General features: G+C 33.9%; 1 protein-coding gene across 5 annotated transcripts in view; it reads right to left on the bottom strand.

The window, feature by feature from the left end:
* Positions 1–21,151, bottom strand: part of RICTOR (RPTOR independent companion of MTOR complex 2) — a 105,707-nt gene that overhangs the window by 5,194 nt on the left and 79,362 nt on the right. For 3 of the 5 annotated variants that reach the window (XM_019737219.2, XM_019737221.2, XM_019737222.2), the window contains 19 exons: positions 20,983–21,148; positions 20,620–20,721; positions 20,471–20,517; positions 18,474–18,609; positions 17,876–18,075; positions 17,586–17,712; positions 17,046–17,210; positions 16,802–16,878; positions 16,258–16,336; positions 15,074–15,183; positions 14,529–14,616; positions 13,252–13,344; positions 12,782–12,888; positions 12,009–12,238; positions 9,038–10,046; positions 8,681–8,752; positions 5,660–5,837; positions 4,790–4,874; positions 3,779–4,012 (listed from right to left, as the gene is read on the bottom strand). In XM_019737219.2, the coding sequence (XP_019592778.1) occupies positions 3,779–4,012; positions 4,790–4,874; positions 5,660–5,837; positions 8,681–8,752; positions 9,038–10,046; positions 12,009–12,238; positions 12,782–12,888; positions 13,252–13,344; positions 14,529–14,616; positions 15,074–15,183; positions 16,258–16,336; positions 16,802–16,878; positions 17,046–17,210; positions 17,586–17,712; positions 17,876–18,075; positions 18,474–18,609; positions 20,471–20,517; positions 20,620–20,721; positions 20,983–21,148 (3,305 nt within the window). The remainder of the gene's footprint in view (positions 1–3,778; positions 4,013–4,789; positions 4,875–5,659; positions 5,838–8,680; positions 8,753–9,037; positions 10,047–12,008; positions 12,239–12,781; positions 12,889–13,251; positions 13,345–14,528; positions 14,617–15,073; positions 15,184–16,257; positions 16,337–16,801; positions 16,879–17,045; positions 17,211–17,585; positions 17,713–17,875; positions 18,076–18,473; positions 18,610–20,470; positions 20,518–20,619; positions 20,722–20,982; positions 21,149–21,151) is intronic. The other 2 variants (XM_074328978.1, XM_019737220.2) reach the window with 2 other exon arrangements.

The following is a 21,151-nucleotide window of genomic DNA, read 5'->3' as shown; positions in this document are numbered from 1 at the left end:
TCAAGATTATTTTTAATTTGGATGAAACATTATGCCCATCAACTAAATGTTTTATCTATATGATTGATGTTTAGCTTAACTGTAGCTATTTGCTTTTATTGTTTCCTCTAGTTTTAATTAATTCTAGGTTATTTTATCTTTTAATTAAAAATGGAGACATGAAACGTGGGAAGGAATAAAAAGCTCTGAGCAAAAAATAAAACACACGCGTATAAATCAATATGGGTTAATTCAGAAAAATCAGAAGTTAAATTTTCCTACCAGAAAGCAGTAAGTCCCAAAACAGCTTATGGGAAATGCTGAAACATTTATTTACGAATACATTAAGAATTTCTGTGAGGAGCTCTAATACATACAACTATCTGATAACCATTTCTCTTAGGCAGTAGCAGATGTACAAGAAAGTGAGGACGAGTTTTCCTTAGGAGCACGATAAGATCACTACTATAATTGAACTATTAGAATTTATGAGAATAGTATTTCTAATATAAACAACTTACTGTGAGTTACCATTTACAGAGATCTTACTGAATGCTAATCTTACATGCTATTAAATATAAGGTAGTTATCATTATTCCCAGGTAGAGATTTAAGAAAAAAAAACAAACTAAAGCTCAATGAAACTAGGCAGATTGCCCAAGATCAAAAAACGAATTAGGTGGAAAAGTCTGGCTTTGAGCCTAAGTCTTCCTGACACTAAAGCTCACTGCTCTGCTATGTTTACATCAGTGGTCTTCAGTGTTCCTTGGAGCCCTAGCATTTCCTGCCCTCACCCCCATCTCATCACTTGGGAAAGGCCAGGCACACAGGACTCCATCATTCCCCTAGATGGTCATCTGCATACCACTGGTCTTCTGTAAAGATCTGGATTAAAATATGGCTTCTATAGCTAAAATAAATTTGAAAACCAGCACTATCTCATTAAGACCCTCCTCTCCCCAATGTAGTTTCTTCCCACTCCTCACAAAATGTCAATTTAATAACCTAAACATTCAAACTCCTCTTCTTGCCATTGTCTTTTAGAGTTGGCTGATTTTTTTTTCCCCCCTAATGCTTTTGCTTTCACAGCTGGTCTGGTATAAAATACTCATATTTCCACTCTAAGTTACTTAGCGACATGAGGGCAAATGTGGTAGTATATATAAATTGGACCCAACAAAAACATGTAATACTAAATTTTGAAAGGCCAACATTTTGCCTTGCACGGAACCACAGTGTATAAATATCTGTGAAGGTGGTGGACACAATAAAATGTTACTAAATATCCTATTCAATAGCCTTTCTCCTGACTTCAACATTTTTGGAGCCACCACTACCACTACCAGCACCACCAGACAGGAAGTTTTCCAGAATGAAATGTCTTAGCTCAAGTCTTGATATCCCTTTAATATGATCATGAAATAGCAGGAGTGTTTTTTAATTACCTGCCATGGATAAGGATGTCTGATACACAAAGTCCTTAGCATAGTCTATAGCAGTGCTTCTCAAATTTTACTGTGTACAGAATAACCTGTTAAAATGAAGATTCTGATTCTGTGTGTGGGGAGGAGTTTGAGATTCTGCATTTCTACCCAGCTCTCAGGTGATGCTGAGCTATGCTGCTGGTCCACAGACCACTCTTTGGGTAGCAAGGGCTCTGCAGGGCCTGGTCTCTACCTATTTTTCTAGGCTGATCTTCCATCTCCCTCCCCATGCTTTCTGAGCTCCATTCACACAGGTGTCTTTTTAGTCCCTTCTACTTTCCATGCTCACTCACATCAGAGACCTTTGCTTTTCCCTCTGTCTTAAAATTCTCTATACTCCAGTTTTCACTTAGTTAGCTTCTATTCATTCTTTAGACCACAGGTCAGTATTACCTTCTTCAGAAGTTTCTTCTTTGACCTACCTATTTCGTTATATTCCTTTACTAATATCATATATCTATCTATCCTTGATGGCACTTTTTACAAATGCAGTATTATATCTGTATAATCAATATGATTGGTGGAACATCGATCAATCAATCAATTCATTTCCTTCCCCATTGGACTAAAGCTCAAAGAGTACAAGAATAATGTCTTTACTTTATTTACTGTGTCTCCCAATTATTTTCCTAGCATCTAGTTTAACACCACACCCAGGGTGTGATAGTGGTGTGGTAAATATTATGTTGAATGCATGAATGAGTAAAGGTTCACTGACTTTTTAATAATTAGCCTTCCCCCTTCACATCTCTGAGATGGGTATCATAGCAAATTGTAATCATTTTCCAATTAAGAGTTATTCTCCCCTGCTACTGTTCAATCTGCCACCCCACATCACTAGAATGACAAGCCGCGGGGCTCTGATGGCTGTGCCAAAAGGAGAGCCTCTGACTGCAAGTCCTTCACCCCCCCCACTTCACGACACTGCCTGATCCCTCCCCCAGCTACAGGTCACAAATGGGTTAGAACTAGCTGTGACTGTCTGTGACTGGGTAATTAGGGGTTGGTTTCTTCATTTCTTACTTGATAAATAAGTAGAAAACAGTATAGCAAAACTCCATAGTAAATGCTTCGTAAGTACTGTTGAGTGACTGATGGAAGAAGCAGAACTTGCGGAAAATATCCTAAACGATGTATATAGCCAAGTGATTTAAAATAGCATCTTCTCTACTGTATGCAATACTTTGGAACAATACTGCTCAAACCTTTTCTTTCAAAGCACTGTTCACAGTAGAAAGTGCTTCATCCAGGCATTCGTCAAACCCAGGCTCCCTTGGGGCACAGAATCACTGAGGGGGCTAACATCTCAGCACACCCATAACCTATCTGTGGCAGATTAGTGTGCTGCGACCCATCAGTTGGGAAGCTCCAAATCAGAATACTAAGGAGAAATTTGGAAGAGTGATTCAGAGAACTTTGGTCTTCACTAGGTTTTTCTGAGGGTAGCTCAGTGATATTCACCAAGAAAAGGTATTATGGTAACACTTTAAACACATACATACTAATTTGAAATTGCTAATATAAGTCATTTGTTAAATCATATAAAAAAGCTGAATCGCAGTCTGCTTTATTTACTCCCTGACCGAAAATATTCGGAATGTCTAATATGCAAAGCAGTCTGCATCTAGTTATCAGAACTATAAACATGAAAAGACATAAACAGACCATACCCTGAAAGACCTTATTGAGTGGAAGGGAAAAAAATAACCAAGCAATAATTATCATAAGAGATCTAGGTACAAAGGACAATGAAGAGTAGAGAGGAAGGATAGCCAACATGTAATTCAGAGTCAGAGAAAGCTTCGCAGAAAAAATACCACTGACACTTCGGATAAGGTGGACTTGCCAAAAAGACAGTGCGCTCGTGTGTGAACTTGCAGGTGTGTGAGGAGGGGAGGCGCAGAGGAAACAGCAGGGAAAACACCCCTTTCATGCCTAGAGTCATGAAAAAGAGCACAATTTGTTCAAAAACTTCAAGTCAGTCAGTAATGGTATGTTAAGTATAAGACCGGAAAATGGTGAAAAAGGACAGTAGGCTGATCATACCAAGAGTGTGTGCAGGGCATGAATAAATAGCCAGTAAAGAACTGTCAAGAGGTTATTCCCAGGCAGTAGTCTGAAAGGGAACTGGAAGGGGCCAAAACTGGAGATTGAAACACTACCCCACTCCCCAACAGGAAGATGTTAAGTGACTGAACGAAGGCTGAGGGAGTGAGAATGGAGTATGAGGGATGATCGATAGGGCTGGGAGATGACTTGTAACTGGAGCAGATTCAAATCCAGATGGATTCATCTAGAAGGACATAATCACTCACCTGAATGACTACATATTGCACTTAATTGGTTACTGGGCTGGAAACCCAGAATTTCAATACAGACACAATAAAGGCAGTTATCATCTGTATGCTCCTGTAATCCAGTGTCTTCTGTACTTTCTAAGAACAGAGAAGCATCTGAATGGATTGAATTCATTATTTCCGTAAGACTCATCTGTTGTCGTAGCAAGTGAAAAGAGTTTTTTACAAGACCTCCAGTTCCAGACGGAAGACCTGTGCATAAGTAAATATAAATCATAAACTGAGAAAGATGGTATCAATGACAACTTCTTTCAAAGTGACTTAAACTATGTGAAATTTTAAAGAAGGAAAACCAGGGGGAAAATACCACAATTCTTTTTATCACTCAAAATCTAAACTTAATTGGGAACAAGAAAGAACAATTTGCTTTAACTAGGAAAATAATTAAAGTCAGTAGATATGTTTATATTACTCTAATATGAGGTGTTAGATACAAAATGGAAAATTGAGATTATACAATTAAAGCACCATTTCAATCATCCTCAATATATGCATAAAGAAAAGTAACTAATTCTGAGTCTAAAGAGATACATGTTTAAAAAACTGATCAAGATTATGAAGCTTTAAACCAGTAGCTGATATGCCTATATTCTTTAAAATATTACAGTTCATAAGAGAGACCATATAATGTGTAAGTATATTTTTATCACTGTCCTTGGCCCAAATGGCTGTTTCTTAGACTTATAAGGATTAGCGTTACAAATTTTTTACTTATTTAAAACAGAAGTACGTAACTGGTCTAGTTTTTGTATTCTTAGAGGCTGGGTACTTTAGAAAACACTTTCTGAAGTCCCTCATGCACACACAAAAATGTTGTGGTTTTATTTTAAATTGACTCAAACAATTATTTTAGTATAATTATAGAGATGACTCAAAAGTAAATATACCTGAATTTGTAGTGTCATCCTACTGAAAAAAACTTTCTTTTTACTATAAAGAGAAGTCTCATGAGAACAAACCATGCATTACCTCCTGCATCATGGGCAAACACTCTTGTACCTCGATCATCATGTGGAGGTATGTTTTTAGTCTGAAAATAGGGAATATCCTTTACCTAATAAAACAGATGTAAATCATGGTAAGTCTTCCTATAAAAAGAACTCCACTCTATGAATATTAGTAAAATTAAATTAAATGGAATTTAAATAGAATTACTATCACACACACCTACAACAAAAATGTTACAGAAGGTTAAATTACCTAAACTTGACAAAAGAACAAATAACCCTTAAAGTCCTATCTAGTCCTTGTGACTTAAATGAATATTAAAGTACTTAATTTAGAACTTATCCAAAATGTCTTTAGATTTCTGAGAAAGTGTATATTTAGTACTATCACCTAAAGATTTGTGAGTATCTCATGGGATTAGGGCCACTTTATATGACTGGGCTCAACATGTGGCTGCTCTGTATGGGCTAAACAGGATCAAGGATTAGGAAAAAAAATCCCACAAAAAAAACCCCACCACCACAAGGAATACTCTGTACACCTCAAACTTACAAAATGTTATATGTCAATTATATCTCAATTTAAAAAAGCAACAAGGAATAAGTCAAATGTGACTCAAAGCAAGGTTAGGAATTCACTACGTTTATATAGAGAATATACTGATAAAATCAAATAAGATGCTGATTTAATGTGGAAAGAGAAGGCTAATGTTCTGGGGACTGGGAGATACTAAACAACAGTTGAGAAGGGTGAAATGATTTTCAAAATATTTCTTTAAACAAAACTGCCTTAAAAAATCACCTTCTCCACTCTGTAATTTCTAGAAAGCAGTTACAGAATGTGCAAAAAACAGGAAACCAAATCATAAGAAAACAATAGAATTTACAATACCTGGAATATATCATTGATGTCTACTGGAAGAGCGAGACCAATATAGTCATCTAAGCTCCCGTATGTCGCACTGGACACCATGGACCTCACGGAGGAGGATCGCTGCAGGGTATTTTGATTAATAGGACTTAATAAGTCTTCTTTATCTAATGAAGCATAACTTAAAGCTTTCATGAACCTAAAATACCATAAACAAACACTGGCATTAGTCTGATTTGCAATAGCAATTATACAAAGAAATTATAACTTATTTTCATATCTTCATAAAAGATAAGTATCTAGTCAAGTATTAAACAGTGCCATCTTGTTTACTGAGAACACATACACACTTGAAGATATTTAACTGTTACAAAATGATATATAAAAGATCATCAGTAATGTTAACTGCTATCAAAACCAACTGTTATGATCTCCCAGGTATAACTATTTAATATTATTTTTATGAAAAACAATTACTTTTCATTCTTTGTGTGGTAATTATTTCAATGCTTTATCAACATAAGATTTATGTGACATGGCAGACACAAAATAGCAAAAATGGTATCATTTCTAAATATTACAAGAGATAGCCTTATATGAAACATTAATATTTCCTCAATGTACTCCTTACTAGTGACTCCATAACAAATATGGTCTACTGATATTTCAATAAGATATACCTTTCTCATAAAGATTCTTCTTTGTGCAATGGACATGCTAAAATATTTACTAGGTATCAGCATTGTATATACAAGCTACTAGGCTTGCCATATGTAGCCTGGTGTTAAAGAATTATTTTGTAAAGCACACAAAATAAATGCTTCAAAAACAGTAGCTTTTAAGACCATAGCAAAAACCACTCAATTTCTACTAATTTCTATCTAAAAGCCACTCACAATAGAAATTTACAAAAAATTTCAAAAAATAAGTCAGTGGTTTTAAAATTATACTGTTATACTTCTTGACTCCATAAAACTCAAGGACTACTGGAGTGGGCAGAAACAATTATTGGATTACTCGTGTTCCCAATCCCTTTTTCAGCCAGAGTAGCTCCATTTTTATCTATTCTACATATTGGGTTTCCACAGAAACGTTTTTGTGAAGAAAGGGTTTCTCTGCTTAAAAAGCAACATTTAAAAAGCTTACAACTTCTGATCTACTCCAATCGCCAATAGATAAGGCAACTGAGGCCTAGATATTTCAAAATTCATGAACTGTACTGTATAGATTAATAATGGTGAGCAACTGAGAGGTCTGCCTGGCTTTGCTCTGGATTGCTGAGGTTTGCAAAGCTGTTGAATTCCAGGCAGATGAGACATTACAGTATAATTTATAGAACTTTGTCCAAGCTCATACTCTCAGTGCCAGGATTACAACTCAAGATTAAGGATGCCTACACTTTAGTGTTTTTTCTACTATACCCCAAGGAAATAGTTTTTAAGATTGCTGGATTCATGCCACCCATTATACCACAGGTGTCAGTATGCCTACTCTTTTAATTTTATAAGAAAACAAAACAAACAAAACAAAAACAAAAATAAAACAAACAAAAAACCATCTTCTCAGCCTGGATTCCAATCCATTATTTTCAAGTAAATGTATAGTTATCGTCCATTGTTTTCATTTTCTCTGAACCAAATAGAAATAGGAATAGGAAAACTAATGCCGACAATTTTTTCCTCCATGGAACTTAGTACCAAGTAAGTACTAAATATAATTTGAAAAATGAAAGATTTGATGAACATGAAGTTTTGTTATGCTTTCAAGCCTTTGTACAAGCTGTTCCCGTTTCTCTTGTTTTTTTCTTGTTATTTTTTTTCCCCTCCCAAGAAATCAAAAACACCTATTCATTCTTTATAATGCCAATGACTTGGCATTTTACTCTAACAGTAAAATTTCCAAACCTCCTCCTGTTCTAACAGAAAATACAAGAAATAAAATACTAAGAACCCAGATTGGTTAGAGAGTAAATGATTTGGGAGTAACTGTCTTTGTGGTTTATTCTTAGGAATAACCACAATTATTAAATTATTCTTAGGAATAATTTAAGCACTACACTTCTTATCTATGCGTTAGTCCATTTGGATAGGAATGTCTCCTTCGATGAATGACCATAAACCTAGCTGGATGGCTCCAAGTTCACAGCACTTTAGCTATTGTACTGAGCTATAAGGTGGTGGGACTCTCATTGCGTATTTCAGTGCGCTGTGTTATCTAGTGCCCCCGACTGACAGCTCCCAGGATGCTGTAGTTTTCAAATACTTTGTTGTAGTGGAAGTTTCCTCCTCTGCTACCAATTTTATCACCTGTCCTTTCCTGTACAGTGTACTACCAATAGAAACTTCTAATTGTTGCTTCTATAGGCCTGAAAACCTGATATCCAAGTTCTTAGAATAAATGTAAGAAACTCTGAATGCAGGTCTTAGGTACCCCTTTTGAACAGAATTCATTAACTTTACTACATAGATTTAATTGATTATTTGCTACCAGGAACCCCTTATACTAAATGTGTTAGCATTATGGAAACAAAACTGCTTAATCACTTCTTAATGTGATTAAGATTTTGGTTACATACGAGCCAAAAGGATTAAAGACATGATTACCAATAATGATGATGATGATAATAGCTAACTTCTACTGAATATTCAATATACGCCAGGCACTATTCTTAGTACTTGACAAATACTAAATAAGTGTACACGAATAATCTAAAACCAAAAAGGTTTTTAGAAGTATTTGGCCCAATAAGAACAAAAAATATATAGGTACAGAAATTTTTGCAACAATCAAATTTAACATTACATTATCAAAATTATTTTGACCAGCCTGCTGTAATCTTCGACATGGCATAGATATCCCCAAAATATCCTTGAGTACAGGCAAACTGGTATTGCTGAATCCTGAGGGCCAAGTAATTCATTTAATGTTCATTAAGTTCCTACTTAATAACAGCTACTTAAAAGAATTTTACTGAAATTTTCAGTTACTTTAAAAAAAAAAAGAAAAAAAAAGGTCAACTTTTGGAGCCTTAAATTGACCTACCTGAAAAAGTTGTTTGTTATTGTAGGTCTTAAGCTCCTGATTCCCCCGACATGCTTCTTTTTAAAATCGATCCTTGCAGAAGCGAGAAATAAATAAAAAAAAGCTTGTGACTTGTTTGTCCTTGCAAAGCATGTATGTTTACTTTCAGGGCCTAAAGGAGTTTCTTTCCCCCCTCGCAGCTGCAAGAATCCATTTCAAATCATATCGGGTAACTAGGAGCTTATAGCCTACCATAGTAAACAATTACAATAGGTCAGTTCTGAGGCTAATGTAGATGTAAAACCTGGTTAATGCTTTACATTGAAGTCTGTTAAAATGCAACCATTATTGTTCAGTTTTAGATATATATTCGCTCACCTGCTTGGTGTTAACCTGGACTCAAAGCTGTTGGCCTTCATGGTGATGGTGTCAGTAAACAGCACATCTTTTGCTGGAGATGCCAAAGCTTCAGAATGAGATAAGGATGGATGCATTCTTTGTTGCTGTAATCTTTTCAGCGTAGCATAGCCAAAGGCATCTCTAGAACTTGTGTAGCTAAAGTTACAATCTGCTAGACTTTTAATTGTAGCAATAGAGGGTGCTTTAAGGGACTGTGCCCTTCTAGGAAGTGTATGAGAAGAACCTGGAGGCACCAGGGACACTGAGTTGGACTTGGAGAGAGAGAGATGGTTAGACTGTGGCATCAAATAGTGGCTTGTCTTAACAGTCTTAGTACTTACCACAGTACTCATACTTCCACAGTCTGTGTCCACAGTCGCAGCATCTACACCTACTGTCTCTCGGGAAGGACTTGAGCTCATTGAACTTATGCCACTTGTCGTAGTGTCTGTATTAAAACTTTGGCTACGTATCTTCATATGTGAGTTCGTTGAACTTTCTACAATTAATCTCTCTCGGCTCGTGTTTTCTCTGTGATTCGCTGTTCCAAGACTCTTGGTGAATTTTAAGTCATTCTCTCCAATACTTGGAGTGCTACCAGTGTCTTCAGTGTGTCTATTCCCCACAAATGAAGTTTCTAATTGTAATGTTTTCTGTACTGCGGATATGGGGGTAAAATCGTCACTGTGATTAAAGTCAACACTGGGCTCCGTAAGTGTCCTGGTCCGCCTGTTGCTTGTCTTATTTTCAGAGGACAGTTTCCCTCCTTTTGGATCACTGCTACTACGATGTTTTTTATTAGGCAAAGTGAGTGAATTTAAGATACGATTCTTCACAAGTTTACTAGAAGCAAAGAAAGGGAATGAATTTTTATCCTTTATAGGCCCGGGTCGATCATAAAAGGCCGGCTCTGCATCTTCATTGATGTCGAGGAAAAACGTGCTCGTAGAGCTGCTGCCAAACCGCTCATCCTCCATTATAAACATGCCTACGAGCAAAGCACTGATTAATAAAAGCACACAAGAAACGACAGACAAAAATCACGGTAACTAGGAGGGAAATATTTCAAGAAATTATTGTGTAACAGTCATATGGGATAAAAATGTTCAAAAATGAAGGGTTAAATTGCTGAGCCACAGAAAAAGAGCTTCCTTCACAGGGCTGTTGCAGATGTAATTGGTTAAGCTGAGGTCATACTGGAGTAGAGTGGGCCCTTAATCCAGCACAACTAGCTTCTTTATAAGAGATGGAAAGATTATGTGAAGACAAACACACGGGGGAAAACCATGTGACAACAGAGATTGGAGTGATGCAGCTGTCAGCTAAGAACACCGAGGACTGCCAGCTCTCACCAGAAGCTACGAAGAGGAAAGGAAGTTTTTCTACCCAGAATTTCAGAGGGTTTATGGCCCTGCTGACATCTTGATTTTGGACTTCTAGCCTCCACAACTTGAGAGAATTAACTTCTGTTTTAAGCCATTAAGTTTGTGGTACTTCATTATGGCAGCTCTAGGAAATCATACAATGTTTCCCTTTCCCTCCAAAAGAATTTCGTTCTTCTCATTAGAAGAATGAAAAAAATTATACTCAATTATTTTGAATTTCACCAATAAAAAATATTGTAAGGGATAAAAAAAGAGCTTCCTTGAGATCCAGTTTGGACTTGAATAAAATGAAAAATTATGTCATTATGAGGTTCTTCTGTTATTTCCAAAGAAAAACTATAGGACTCCTGGCATAGCCTAGAAGTTTCATTATTCCAGTGAGTTTCCAAAACCTCCAAACATTCAGAATAAAATTAAAGGAAAAAAAGAGCCTTAATCATGGATGCTCACTTAGTTGGTAGAGATTCCTGGTGGTTTTATTCACAATAGGAAGGACACATGAATCTTATAACAAATAAATTCTCAATCTTGAACAAAATATGCTTACAAAGCACCAAGTCACAACATTTTAAATTCATGTTTAAACCAATTATATTTACTTCTAATTTGCCTTAAGTACTAAAAAATTCATCTAAATTCAGTGCCTAATGCTAATAAAAGATTCAATCCAAGTGCCTAATGACATATACAGGATTTTATTTTATTTCTATTTTTAACTTTTCTGTTGAATTATAAACTATTTCAAATATAAATTTTGAAAGAAGGCAAAATAAAATTCTAACTAAACTTGCATAACGCATTTTATTTCCCATATTCTATTAATTCTAAGATGCACATTTTTCATAACTAGTAGCTCTAAAATCAGGATGCATCTTGCAACAGTGATATGTCCTAATTTACTAGGGAACATTTTTTTCCTTCTTTTTTAGTGGGACATAAAATATTGGTGCATCTTCTAATTCATAGCATATTAAATCTGGTAAAATATGGTTTGATAAATATTGCACTATTTTCTTAAAATGCTTTAAATTTTATACACCTAATAGCATTTAGCACAGGGGTTAAAATCACAAACTGTTTTTTATTTAATTGATTTTTGATACTGATCTTTTAACAGTTTCATTATTTAATTTTAAAATTTAGCTCTTCTCTCAAAAATGAACATGTGAATATAATCTCTTAACAAATATATTCTGGTTAACAATCTCTGAATCTGAAAAATGAATTAAAAACTATGTAAATGAAGAAGGTAGGTAAATAAACATTTACATATTAGATTTTATGACAAACAAAGGGGAATGGGTCTTCTGGCACATGGCTTCTTATTTAACTCTGTAAGTAGGATATTCTAAAGGCTATTTAGAAAGCAAGGGGAGAGAACAATGTAGGTTGGTGGCTATATATTCTGTTGAGAAAAGATATACATTCTCCTTCAAGAGATTACTATTGCCAAATTATCTTAGAAAAAAGTAAATTAGGAATGTAACAAACACATTTAAATTTTGATGTTACAAATACAAATTTTAAGTATGGCTAACTTCACATGACCCCGTCAAGATACTCACTTGATGGCGCAGATTCACTTTCACTATTATGTCTAGAGCTTGTTGACTCTGAGTTCAAACTTAAGGTGCTTGGGATAGATGAGAGTTCATTACAGAGTTGTTCTACATCATCCGGAACCACTGGCCACAGATGTTTGCGACTGTGCCTTACAGCATCCCAGTTGTGACATTTGAGAATATCACAGCCTTGTTTGGTTTTGGCTATAAGCCCAAGCACATATACACAGGTCCTGTTCATAAAAGATGTAGTAATGACAGTTTATTATTCCAAACTGAGATTTCTTAAAGCAACCACAAAATATTAGTCTGCTACATGCATTTGAATTTTCTTGAAAAGCCATTAAAAATTGAAAATGCATTAAAATGAGGTAGGGGTAAATAAGAAGCAATAAATAACACAAAAACATTCTTAATAAAAATACTAATTATAATAAAACAATGTATAACACCATAATGCAATCTTAGGAAAAAAATATATATCAGCTTTTCTGGGATAAATTTAGAATATTAGGGCTATTGGATACACTACACTTTCACTGTTTACTGGCCAGGTAAACTTCAATATTATCATGACAAAAACTGAATGATAATATTAAACAAGGAGCTCCTTAAGATGCTTACCTTACTGCATTTAAAAATCTTCTATCATTAGGGCTTTCATGAATTAACAACTCTAATGAACTGCTCTGAATCATAAAATACTTTTTCCTCACACCCATTTGTGAACAAAAACATACTATACATTAGAAAGATTTCTGAGTTAAATGACATACCCTCTGATGGAAAGAACTTCACACTGCTTTGCAAGTTTTAGTATATCTGGAATCACATTTTCTTCCTGTAGCAAATTGAGACCCCAATTTGATGAGCCAATATTTCCCTGAAAGAAAAAGAAATCACTTATATAAAATATAAAACATAATACAAGAGTAACTTTCAAGAGATTTGGAAAGCTAGCCAAAAAACAAAAAAAATAACTCCATCTATGAGAAAGGAATAAATGTGAAAAAATCTCAAATAAGAAACTTTAGGGATTAATGTTCCATTTGCCTTAGCAAGAAAACTAAGTTTAATCATCTATCTTCCAGCTTAAAAATAATATTTAAATGGGCAGGAACAATCTTGGTATTAGAATATTAATCTAAGAACAAGTTCCAAATAATATGATTTTTATTTATTTAATATTAATGGGAAATTAGACAAATCTAAAAATTAAGATCTTATACAAATATTTAGTACAAACCAAGGCCCAAAGAGATGCTTTCAGTTTTTTAATTTCTTCCCATTTATCCAAATCTGGTGTACGAACGTTGTGACAGAGTTCTGTAATAATATTCTAGAGAAAGGAAAAAAAAATCCACATGAGTAATAATTATTTTTAATGTATTTTCTTATTACACCTTAAGACCTATTTAAGGTTTGCACTTAGTAAATTCTGCTTATGTAAAATTTCTTAAGAGGCAGCATTAGTGCATGGGCTCTGAGTTCATATTCTAAGGTTAGCATTTATTAGCTACGTGGCTGTAAGCATGTTACTTAATTTCCCCATGCCTTGACTTCCTAATTTCTAAAATAGGGATAATAACAGCATCTGTCTCATAAGGTTTAATAATTTAATGAATTATTGCATATAAAGTGCTTAACAACGTACTTGGTACCTAGTATGACAAAAACGTTAATCATAATTATTACTCCTTTTAAATAGAAAATAATTAATGAATGCCAAGATTTTATCATACTATATAGGTAATGACACATTGAGCAAATCATTTAAATTTTTAGTGAATTTTTAAGAAAATAGTATAAAAATGTGCCCCAATAATCTTCATAGGCATGATGTAGAAATATATGAAACTATAGAGATTTATATAAAACTTTTGCTCCTGAAATGAACACTGATACAAAAAGGAACTAAATCACTAATTACAATTGTTCAGACACATACACAAATACCTCTGTAACGATTCCTAACATAAGAAAAATGTTGTGTTTATTGAAAACACATAGTTACAAGACATATTCACAGCCACAAACTTGGCATACATACTATACTCAAAGAACTGCTTGCTTAAGCCTGTTACACTCCACGAAGAATGTGAAGAACTGAGAAACAGCAGCTTATACTTTGTTGCTCACCAAAGGTAACTGAATCTGTATCAGGTTCAGTTTAACTTCTCAACAAAAGGAATGAAGAAACTGTTCTTCAGTATGTTTTTATTAAAATGAACTTCCCCAACAAATTATAAAAGAGATAACTCAGACTGGGTTACTGACTCTATGTAACTAATTAGCTATGTAAAAGGTGACACATAAATCAGGGAAATGCACACAAGCTAGTAATAGATCTAAGAATTACAAACAGACTGCTTAAGTCAATTACAAGATGGATGGCTTTAAAAGCAATTATGCCACTGACTGTAAGGCTTTGGAGACACTTCTGCAATGATAATACTTTAACAATATTAAGATTTTTTTTTTCTGCTATTGTAGCTATTTAAAATAAGCAAATTATGTTTTTACCTGTACCTCCAACAAATGACAGCCTGTTTTGTGGTGTACCAGTTGTCCATAAAGGTGTACAGGCAGGTATACATGAGGACGCTGTAATCTAATATAACAAAGATGATTGATATACCTACTCATTTACTCTAAATATGCTAATTAAAACACTGACTTGCAATAAAGTACTAAACAGAATTACTAGATATAATCCCCCAGTATAAATAAAAATATGGAGATGGAAAGGCATGAGGACTTCTCTAGAGAAATAATAGTTTAGGTGGTGTCAGAGTAGTGGAAAGAGAGCTGAGACTGGGCAGATAGACTAGGGTAAGACATGGAGTATCTATATGCTTATCAGTAAGGGTATTGTAGAAGGTGATGAATGCCACTGGAATTGAGCAATCAAAGCTGTTCTTTAAGAAGATTTTTGCTCTGTGAGTGTAAGAAATCAAATATCCAAGTACTCAGAAAACTTGAGAAATTAATGATTTATTACAAACTGGTTTTACGTTTTATATGTGAGGACCAGCAATAAATTATTCCATTAACTGGCTGAATGGTACCTTTGGTTGCTCCGACGAACATAGTTATCACCATCAATTGGCTTCCGATAAGTAGTAAGTGCTTCATTAAGTTGTTCCTCAATTAAGTCAACATATTTTGAATTATATTCCTAGAAGATAATATAGTCTTAATCGTATATAATATCAGAAATTCACTAAATTTATAACATGTTAAGTACCTCACAAATCTTGGAACATAAATACGAGAAAAATGAACATCTGTTGAGGGGATTTAAGAAATTTTTGAAAAGGTTAGGACAAGGTATTATGAATGCAAATGTGCTATCATACCCAAAATATTTCTGCTTATTCTTTTCCCCTCTTTTTTAATTAATATTTTGCGGTTGATATGTTAGTAATTTTGTTTTTCGTCTTATTTGAATGAATCCCTTTCTCCGTTAAAAACAAAACAAAACAACTATCTTCTTAATATTAAACTCTGAAGATATTCACTAGAAATTTTAAGAAGTAGATTAGCTGAGTTCTATCATTTTACCACCTTTTGGTAAGAAATGATATCTTTCCCCACTGATTTAAATCAGGTCAAAAGTAAAAAATGTTTCCCACTAAGATTTGGGAAACTTTTAAATTCTTTCAACTGAGAGCCAATCACACTGTCATCTTTATTGCAAAAGATCTTCAAAGTGTTTAAAAGAATTGGTAGAACTTCTTTGGAAAGCAATTTGGCAGTATTTATCAAAAATTTAAATTCACATACGTTTTGACTCAATTTATACTTATAGAAATTTATCCAACAGACATACTTGCAAAAGTATACAAAGATACACATGCAAGAATATCCAGGAAAACTAAATAGTTTTACACTTACAAAACTAGAAAGTTGGAAACAACCTAAATATCCATAAATACAGGAATGGTTATACAAATTAAGGTACATCATATAGTAATGTACTATGCAGGCATTAAAGAGAATGAGGATCTAAAATTCAACATAATGTACACAAAATCAATAGTTCACTATAAAATAACTGAGGTTTTAAAAAAGGATAAACAAAAATACAAATAATTATATAGAATTTAAGACTTGATTTCATGTAATATTTAAATATTTACCTCTTTAGTTTCAAAATATTGATATAAAATCCTCCAAATTTACAAATCTATTTCCCAAGATAAAAACATACAATTTGAACCAGTTGGTGTACCAGTTGTTAGAAAGTTACCTTGTGCCACTTTTCCAATTGTTTTGCTACATAACCCCTTTCATTCAGATAGGAGAACCCTTTTGGAATGGATAGAAATCTGTAAATTAAAACAAGCAATAGTTTAACATGGAGTCTGACAAAAAATGTTTAAGGACTAAAAATCTCAAACAAAAAATATATTTAAGAAGCTAAAAGACTTTAGGAATAGCTTTTTACTAAAACTAAAAGGTCAACTATTACTTATTATAACTTCGATTACAAATACATTTTCACAATCTTTGCAAAAACACATGAATGCAATCACAGTAAAGGAAAATGTCATGAAAAGCATGAGATATAGAAATGTAAAAAAAACATTAAGGAAAACAATGAAAAGACAGTTTCAGTATTAAAGAATGTCCAAGGTTCTAAAGGCTTCTAATGTCTATAGGCTTCTTTCAGAAGTTGACTGCTGAACTGTTTAGAGTGCTTCCTTTTCAGATCTGAATCCAGCTTTAATATACACTGCCAGAGAGAACACGATAGAAAATAGAACTGTAAGAAAAATTTACTTAAAATTTACCTCAGGAGGAGAAGCAAACCTTTGTCCCCAAGGTGGGATAAAGCTGGCTTCATCTGAATAAGAGCATGAAGATTGGCCTAAAATAAGTAATTATTAAGCAAATTAGCAATTGCAGAAAGATAGTAAATTCTTTACTTCCAAAACACCTATACTGTACACATTATAATTTCACATAATTTTTTATTAAAACTGAATATTTTAATAAAAATAAATGTCCATTTATTATAAAATAATGAACGCTCACCTTGTCTTCACATGCTTCATCAAGGATATCAAGAGCTTCAGAAGAAATCGTTTTGTTTTTATCATGTAGCTGGGTCACTAGTAATTCAATTCCCCAATTATTGAAGAATTCAACATTAGCTCTCAATAATACTCTTAAATGTTTTGTTGCATACAGCCTGCAGGCCTATCAAGATAAATCAAAACATTAAGAAACAACAACAGCACCAACTTCACCACGGAGAGAGCCTGTTTGACTTTGTTTTGGGACAGTTCTACTACTTGAAAAAGGCAGAAAATTGGAATTGCCGGTCTAGTCCTTGATAATATTACTTTAGTGCTAGTAAAATAAAATACTTCTATTTCTATCTAGATGCTCCTTCCCCTTTATATAAAAATATGGGTACTGTATGGAATTCTTTGGAGAAACTAAAATTTTTAAGTAAACTCAAATTCCATCTCATATTCTTACAATTTATAATTAATTTTACTTGGCTAAAACTTACAAAATATTGAATTAACTGGTTATAAAAAAAGAGTTTATTACTTATGTTATACTCACATCAGTGGCTGCAGTTAGGATTTTGGAAAGGATGACTCTAGCCAATCCATCTCTGCTATAGTCCAAGCTAGAAACGGTCAGTTTTAGCAAGTGATCTTGGTTTTTCAAGGAGCAAAGGTTAAGGAGACTAAAAAAAAAAAAAAAAAGCAAAAGATGAAAATAACGAAGATTGCTAGAAATTATGTGTTGATTCGTTAATGCATCAAATATTTTAAAATTCCTAATACAAACAGACATTTCTAAAAGAAAGAGTTTAATGACAAATAGAAACAGAATTCAGGTATGCTCACCACTGAAATACACTGCATTTTTCCAGCATTTTGACTCCATGAGGGTGGCAAGAAAGTGTTCCAATAAATAAAAAGTAGTGTTGACTAAGGGTACTCAGTAAACCATTATTCTGAAGACTTCTTTCAGGTTTCATTCCAGATGAGGCATTGAGCCACTGAACAATATCCTTTACTAGGTCTTCTAAGTATCCTTGCCCATCCTAAATGCAAATACATTGTGATATTGTTGGAAAAGAACTTAGTGTCTATAATTAGAAAAGTCAGCTTTAATCAAGTCCAAAAAATTCAACGATAATGATGAAGTTACTAATAACAGATATTCACTCACTGAGTTACCATTGTTTTTAATCCCATTCCACACAATGCTGCATGGAGATGGTATTCTTTTCCATTTTATAAGGAGAAAACTAGGTCTTCTAGAAATCAAATTACTTGCCCAAAGTCACAAAACTAGCTAGTGACTAAGTCAGGATCCAAATCTAGGTCTGGGCTCATTCCCTCATTTATAAATATAGTTTTTGCATGTTCAGAAATAGAAAGGAGGGAGCAAATTCAATGAAAAACATTTGATCTAGAAAATATTCGAAGTGTTTATTACCTCTTCAGACTCAAGGAGAAATTCTGTAAATTGACAACCCACAACTGTGAGCTGCTTAGACTTCGAAAAATCCAGCTCCAGGTTGGCATATAATTTACTGCTGGGCTTGTAAAAATAAAGTAGTCTTCGTACAAACCTAAGATCAAAACAAAATTAGCAGCAAAGTAAGAAACCAGACAATTATTTTAGAATCTTAACCATAGCATATAATATAATAAGGTTTGAATGTTTTGGGTCTTAACCATTGAGGTAAATGGCAAGAAATTTAATAAACACATCCGGAACATCTTTCTCTCTCCTTCTCTCTCTCTCTCTCTCTCTCCCCCACACACACACCACCCAAATAAACAAATAAACAAAACAAAAATCCAACCAAAACAACCCCTTCATTGTAGAATACATTTGTAGAATAAAAATTTTATGGTGAGACGCCTGAAAAAATGTGAAGAAATATGCTAGTAGGAAAAATGCAGATATAACATAGCTAGAAGGATGGATAAATACGAGAAAGCCACCTGAACATAAATTTTCTTCTACTATATTTTATGAAGAACATTGTCCCATGGCTCTATAAAATAATCTTACACTAAGTAATTGTAAGCATGTGACCAACCTATGATTTTGTCAATTTTTCACTATTAGCAAAAAGCCAAGTATAAAAGCTGCCGGTAAAATTTAGGCAACTGAATTTATGAAGCAATGGACATTAATTTATGATATTTGAATGTTATCGTTTTCATCATGTTCTAAGCTTTCATTTAATTTAGTTCAACTTAATGTCATTCACTACAATCCAATCCAATAAATGTGCCAGGTCCAGGAGTTGAAGAAACAAAGATGAATGAGACACGATCTGTGTTCTCAAGCTGTATGAAAAGTTAGTGCTATGCTTCTTTATTCCAATGTAATTTATATGTTCTACATATTTCTCAAAATTTAATATGGATATTCGGTTAAATATCATGAGTAGACAAATACAATCAAACAATAATGTTAATGACATGAACTTCTCAAAAGCACGAAGTCAAGGCCCACTCATCCATCCACTGAGATCAGTACTGGTGGTGGGTTGGCCTCAACTCGGAAGCAGTGAAAATACTAGAGAAAAGCATAGTAGCTAGAAGTGCTGTATTTGCTATGAACAACATTATGGTTTGTGGAAGGTGTGTAGAGCCACTAACTAGGTTAAGAGGGAGTATGACGAGAAGGAAGAATGGCTAACCCTCCTAGGTCAGATGCAAATGGAAATAGAAGTAGCATATTAACAATGGCCACCATTTTGGGGGAAAAGCACTATGTCCTTATCATGTCATCCTCATACATTAGGGCTAAGATTACTAGATGGTTGATATTACCCATTTGAGAAACTTTTACCTCAAGTACTTTATTTGTTCCAAAACTAAAACCAGCATGCAAATAACTAGAAAAAGAATTAAGTGATGCTTTCGGTTATAAAATAAGACTACATATAAAAATGTATATACATTTACTGACTTAACAATTTTTCAACTTTATGATGGTGCAAACAAGATACATATTCAATAGAAACTGTACTTAAAATTTTGAATTTTGAACTTTCCCCAGGCTGGCGATATGCAGTATGATACTCTTTCGTGATGCTGGGCATTGGCCATGAGCTGCAGCTCCCAGTCAGGTACACAATCACAATGGTAAACAACGAAAACTCTACAGGGTGCTGTATTGCCAGCACTTTTTTTTTTTTTTTTGATATTGTGTTCTGAGCATGTTTATGATAAGCTGAGCTATGATGTTCAGTAGGTTAAGTGTCTTAAATGCATTTTCAACTTTTCAACTTAATGATGGGGTTACAGAGATGTAACCCCATCATAAGTTGAGAAGCATCTATGTACGTATCAAATACCAACCGTTAAAATGTATGTATGTATCTTTAAAGCAACTATTGTTAATTTTAGCAGGTATTAGGCATAATCAAATCTAAGTTCTTTACATTTAAACGTAAAACAGTTCTTACATACCTGTGCAACTGTTCATCTTTATAGTTTCTTAGATTTACATTTGGCCACTAGAAAAACATAATATGTTATATTATAAATGTATCTATTAATTACCAATGAATAATAAAATAAAGATAATCAAGCCATCACCAAGAAGTATGCTGTCATACCTTAAGAATGGTACCTATAAGATTCCAATTCCATTCAAGATTCTCTTTATGCTGAAGAACTTGGCTATCTCTAAGGTTCATTAAAAGAGCTTCCTCTGTATCCTAAAATCATCAGAAATAAGGAAAATTAAGGCAAACTGTCTCACATTAGAAAACTATGTTTAAATTTTAAAAACAAAAGGAAAGATTTTTCATTTAAGGATGGATCATCAGTTTTTTAACTTTAAAAGTTATAAAACAGCGTAGTCACTGTAAAATTTGGAAGCCATCTGAAAATACATATGCATGAATAAAACTGCAAATCCAAGCAAGTCTATGCATATTTGGGAAATTAAGTTAAAAATCCTGATTTCATGTCAGTACCTTCAGAACAAATATATCTTTCTGAACTCGGAGATACTGATCCCGTTTCTGGTGTGTTGCAATTGCTTTCTGAATAATGTGATCTAAATGAAGGCTGTAAGGCTTAGGTCCTCGTTTCTTCATTTCATGGAAGCGTTTTAAACAGTTCAAGGCTGCACTGGCTCGCCTA

Source organism: Rhinolophus sinicus, linkage group LG03 (genome assembly GCF_036562045.2).
Source record: "Rhinolophus sinicus isolate RSC01 linkage group LG03, ASM3656204v1, whole genome shotgun sequence".
NCBI classification, from domain to species: Eukaryota; Metazoa; Chordata; class Mammalia; order Chiroptera; family Rhinolophidae; genus Rhinolophus; species Rhinolophus sinicus.
This window is presented reverse-complemented; position numbering and strand designations above follow the sequence as displayed.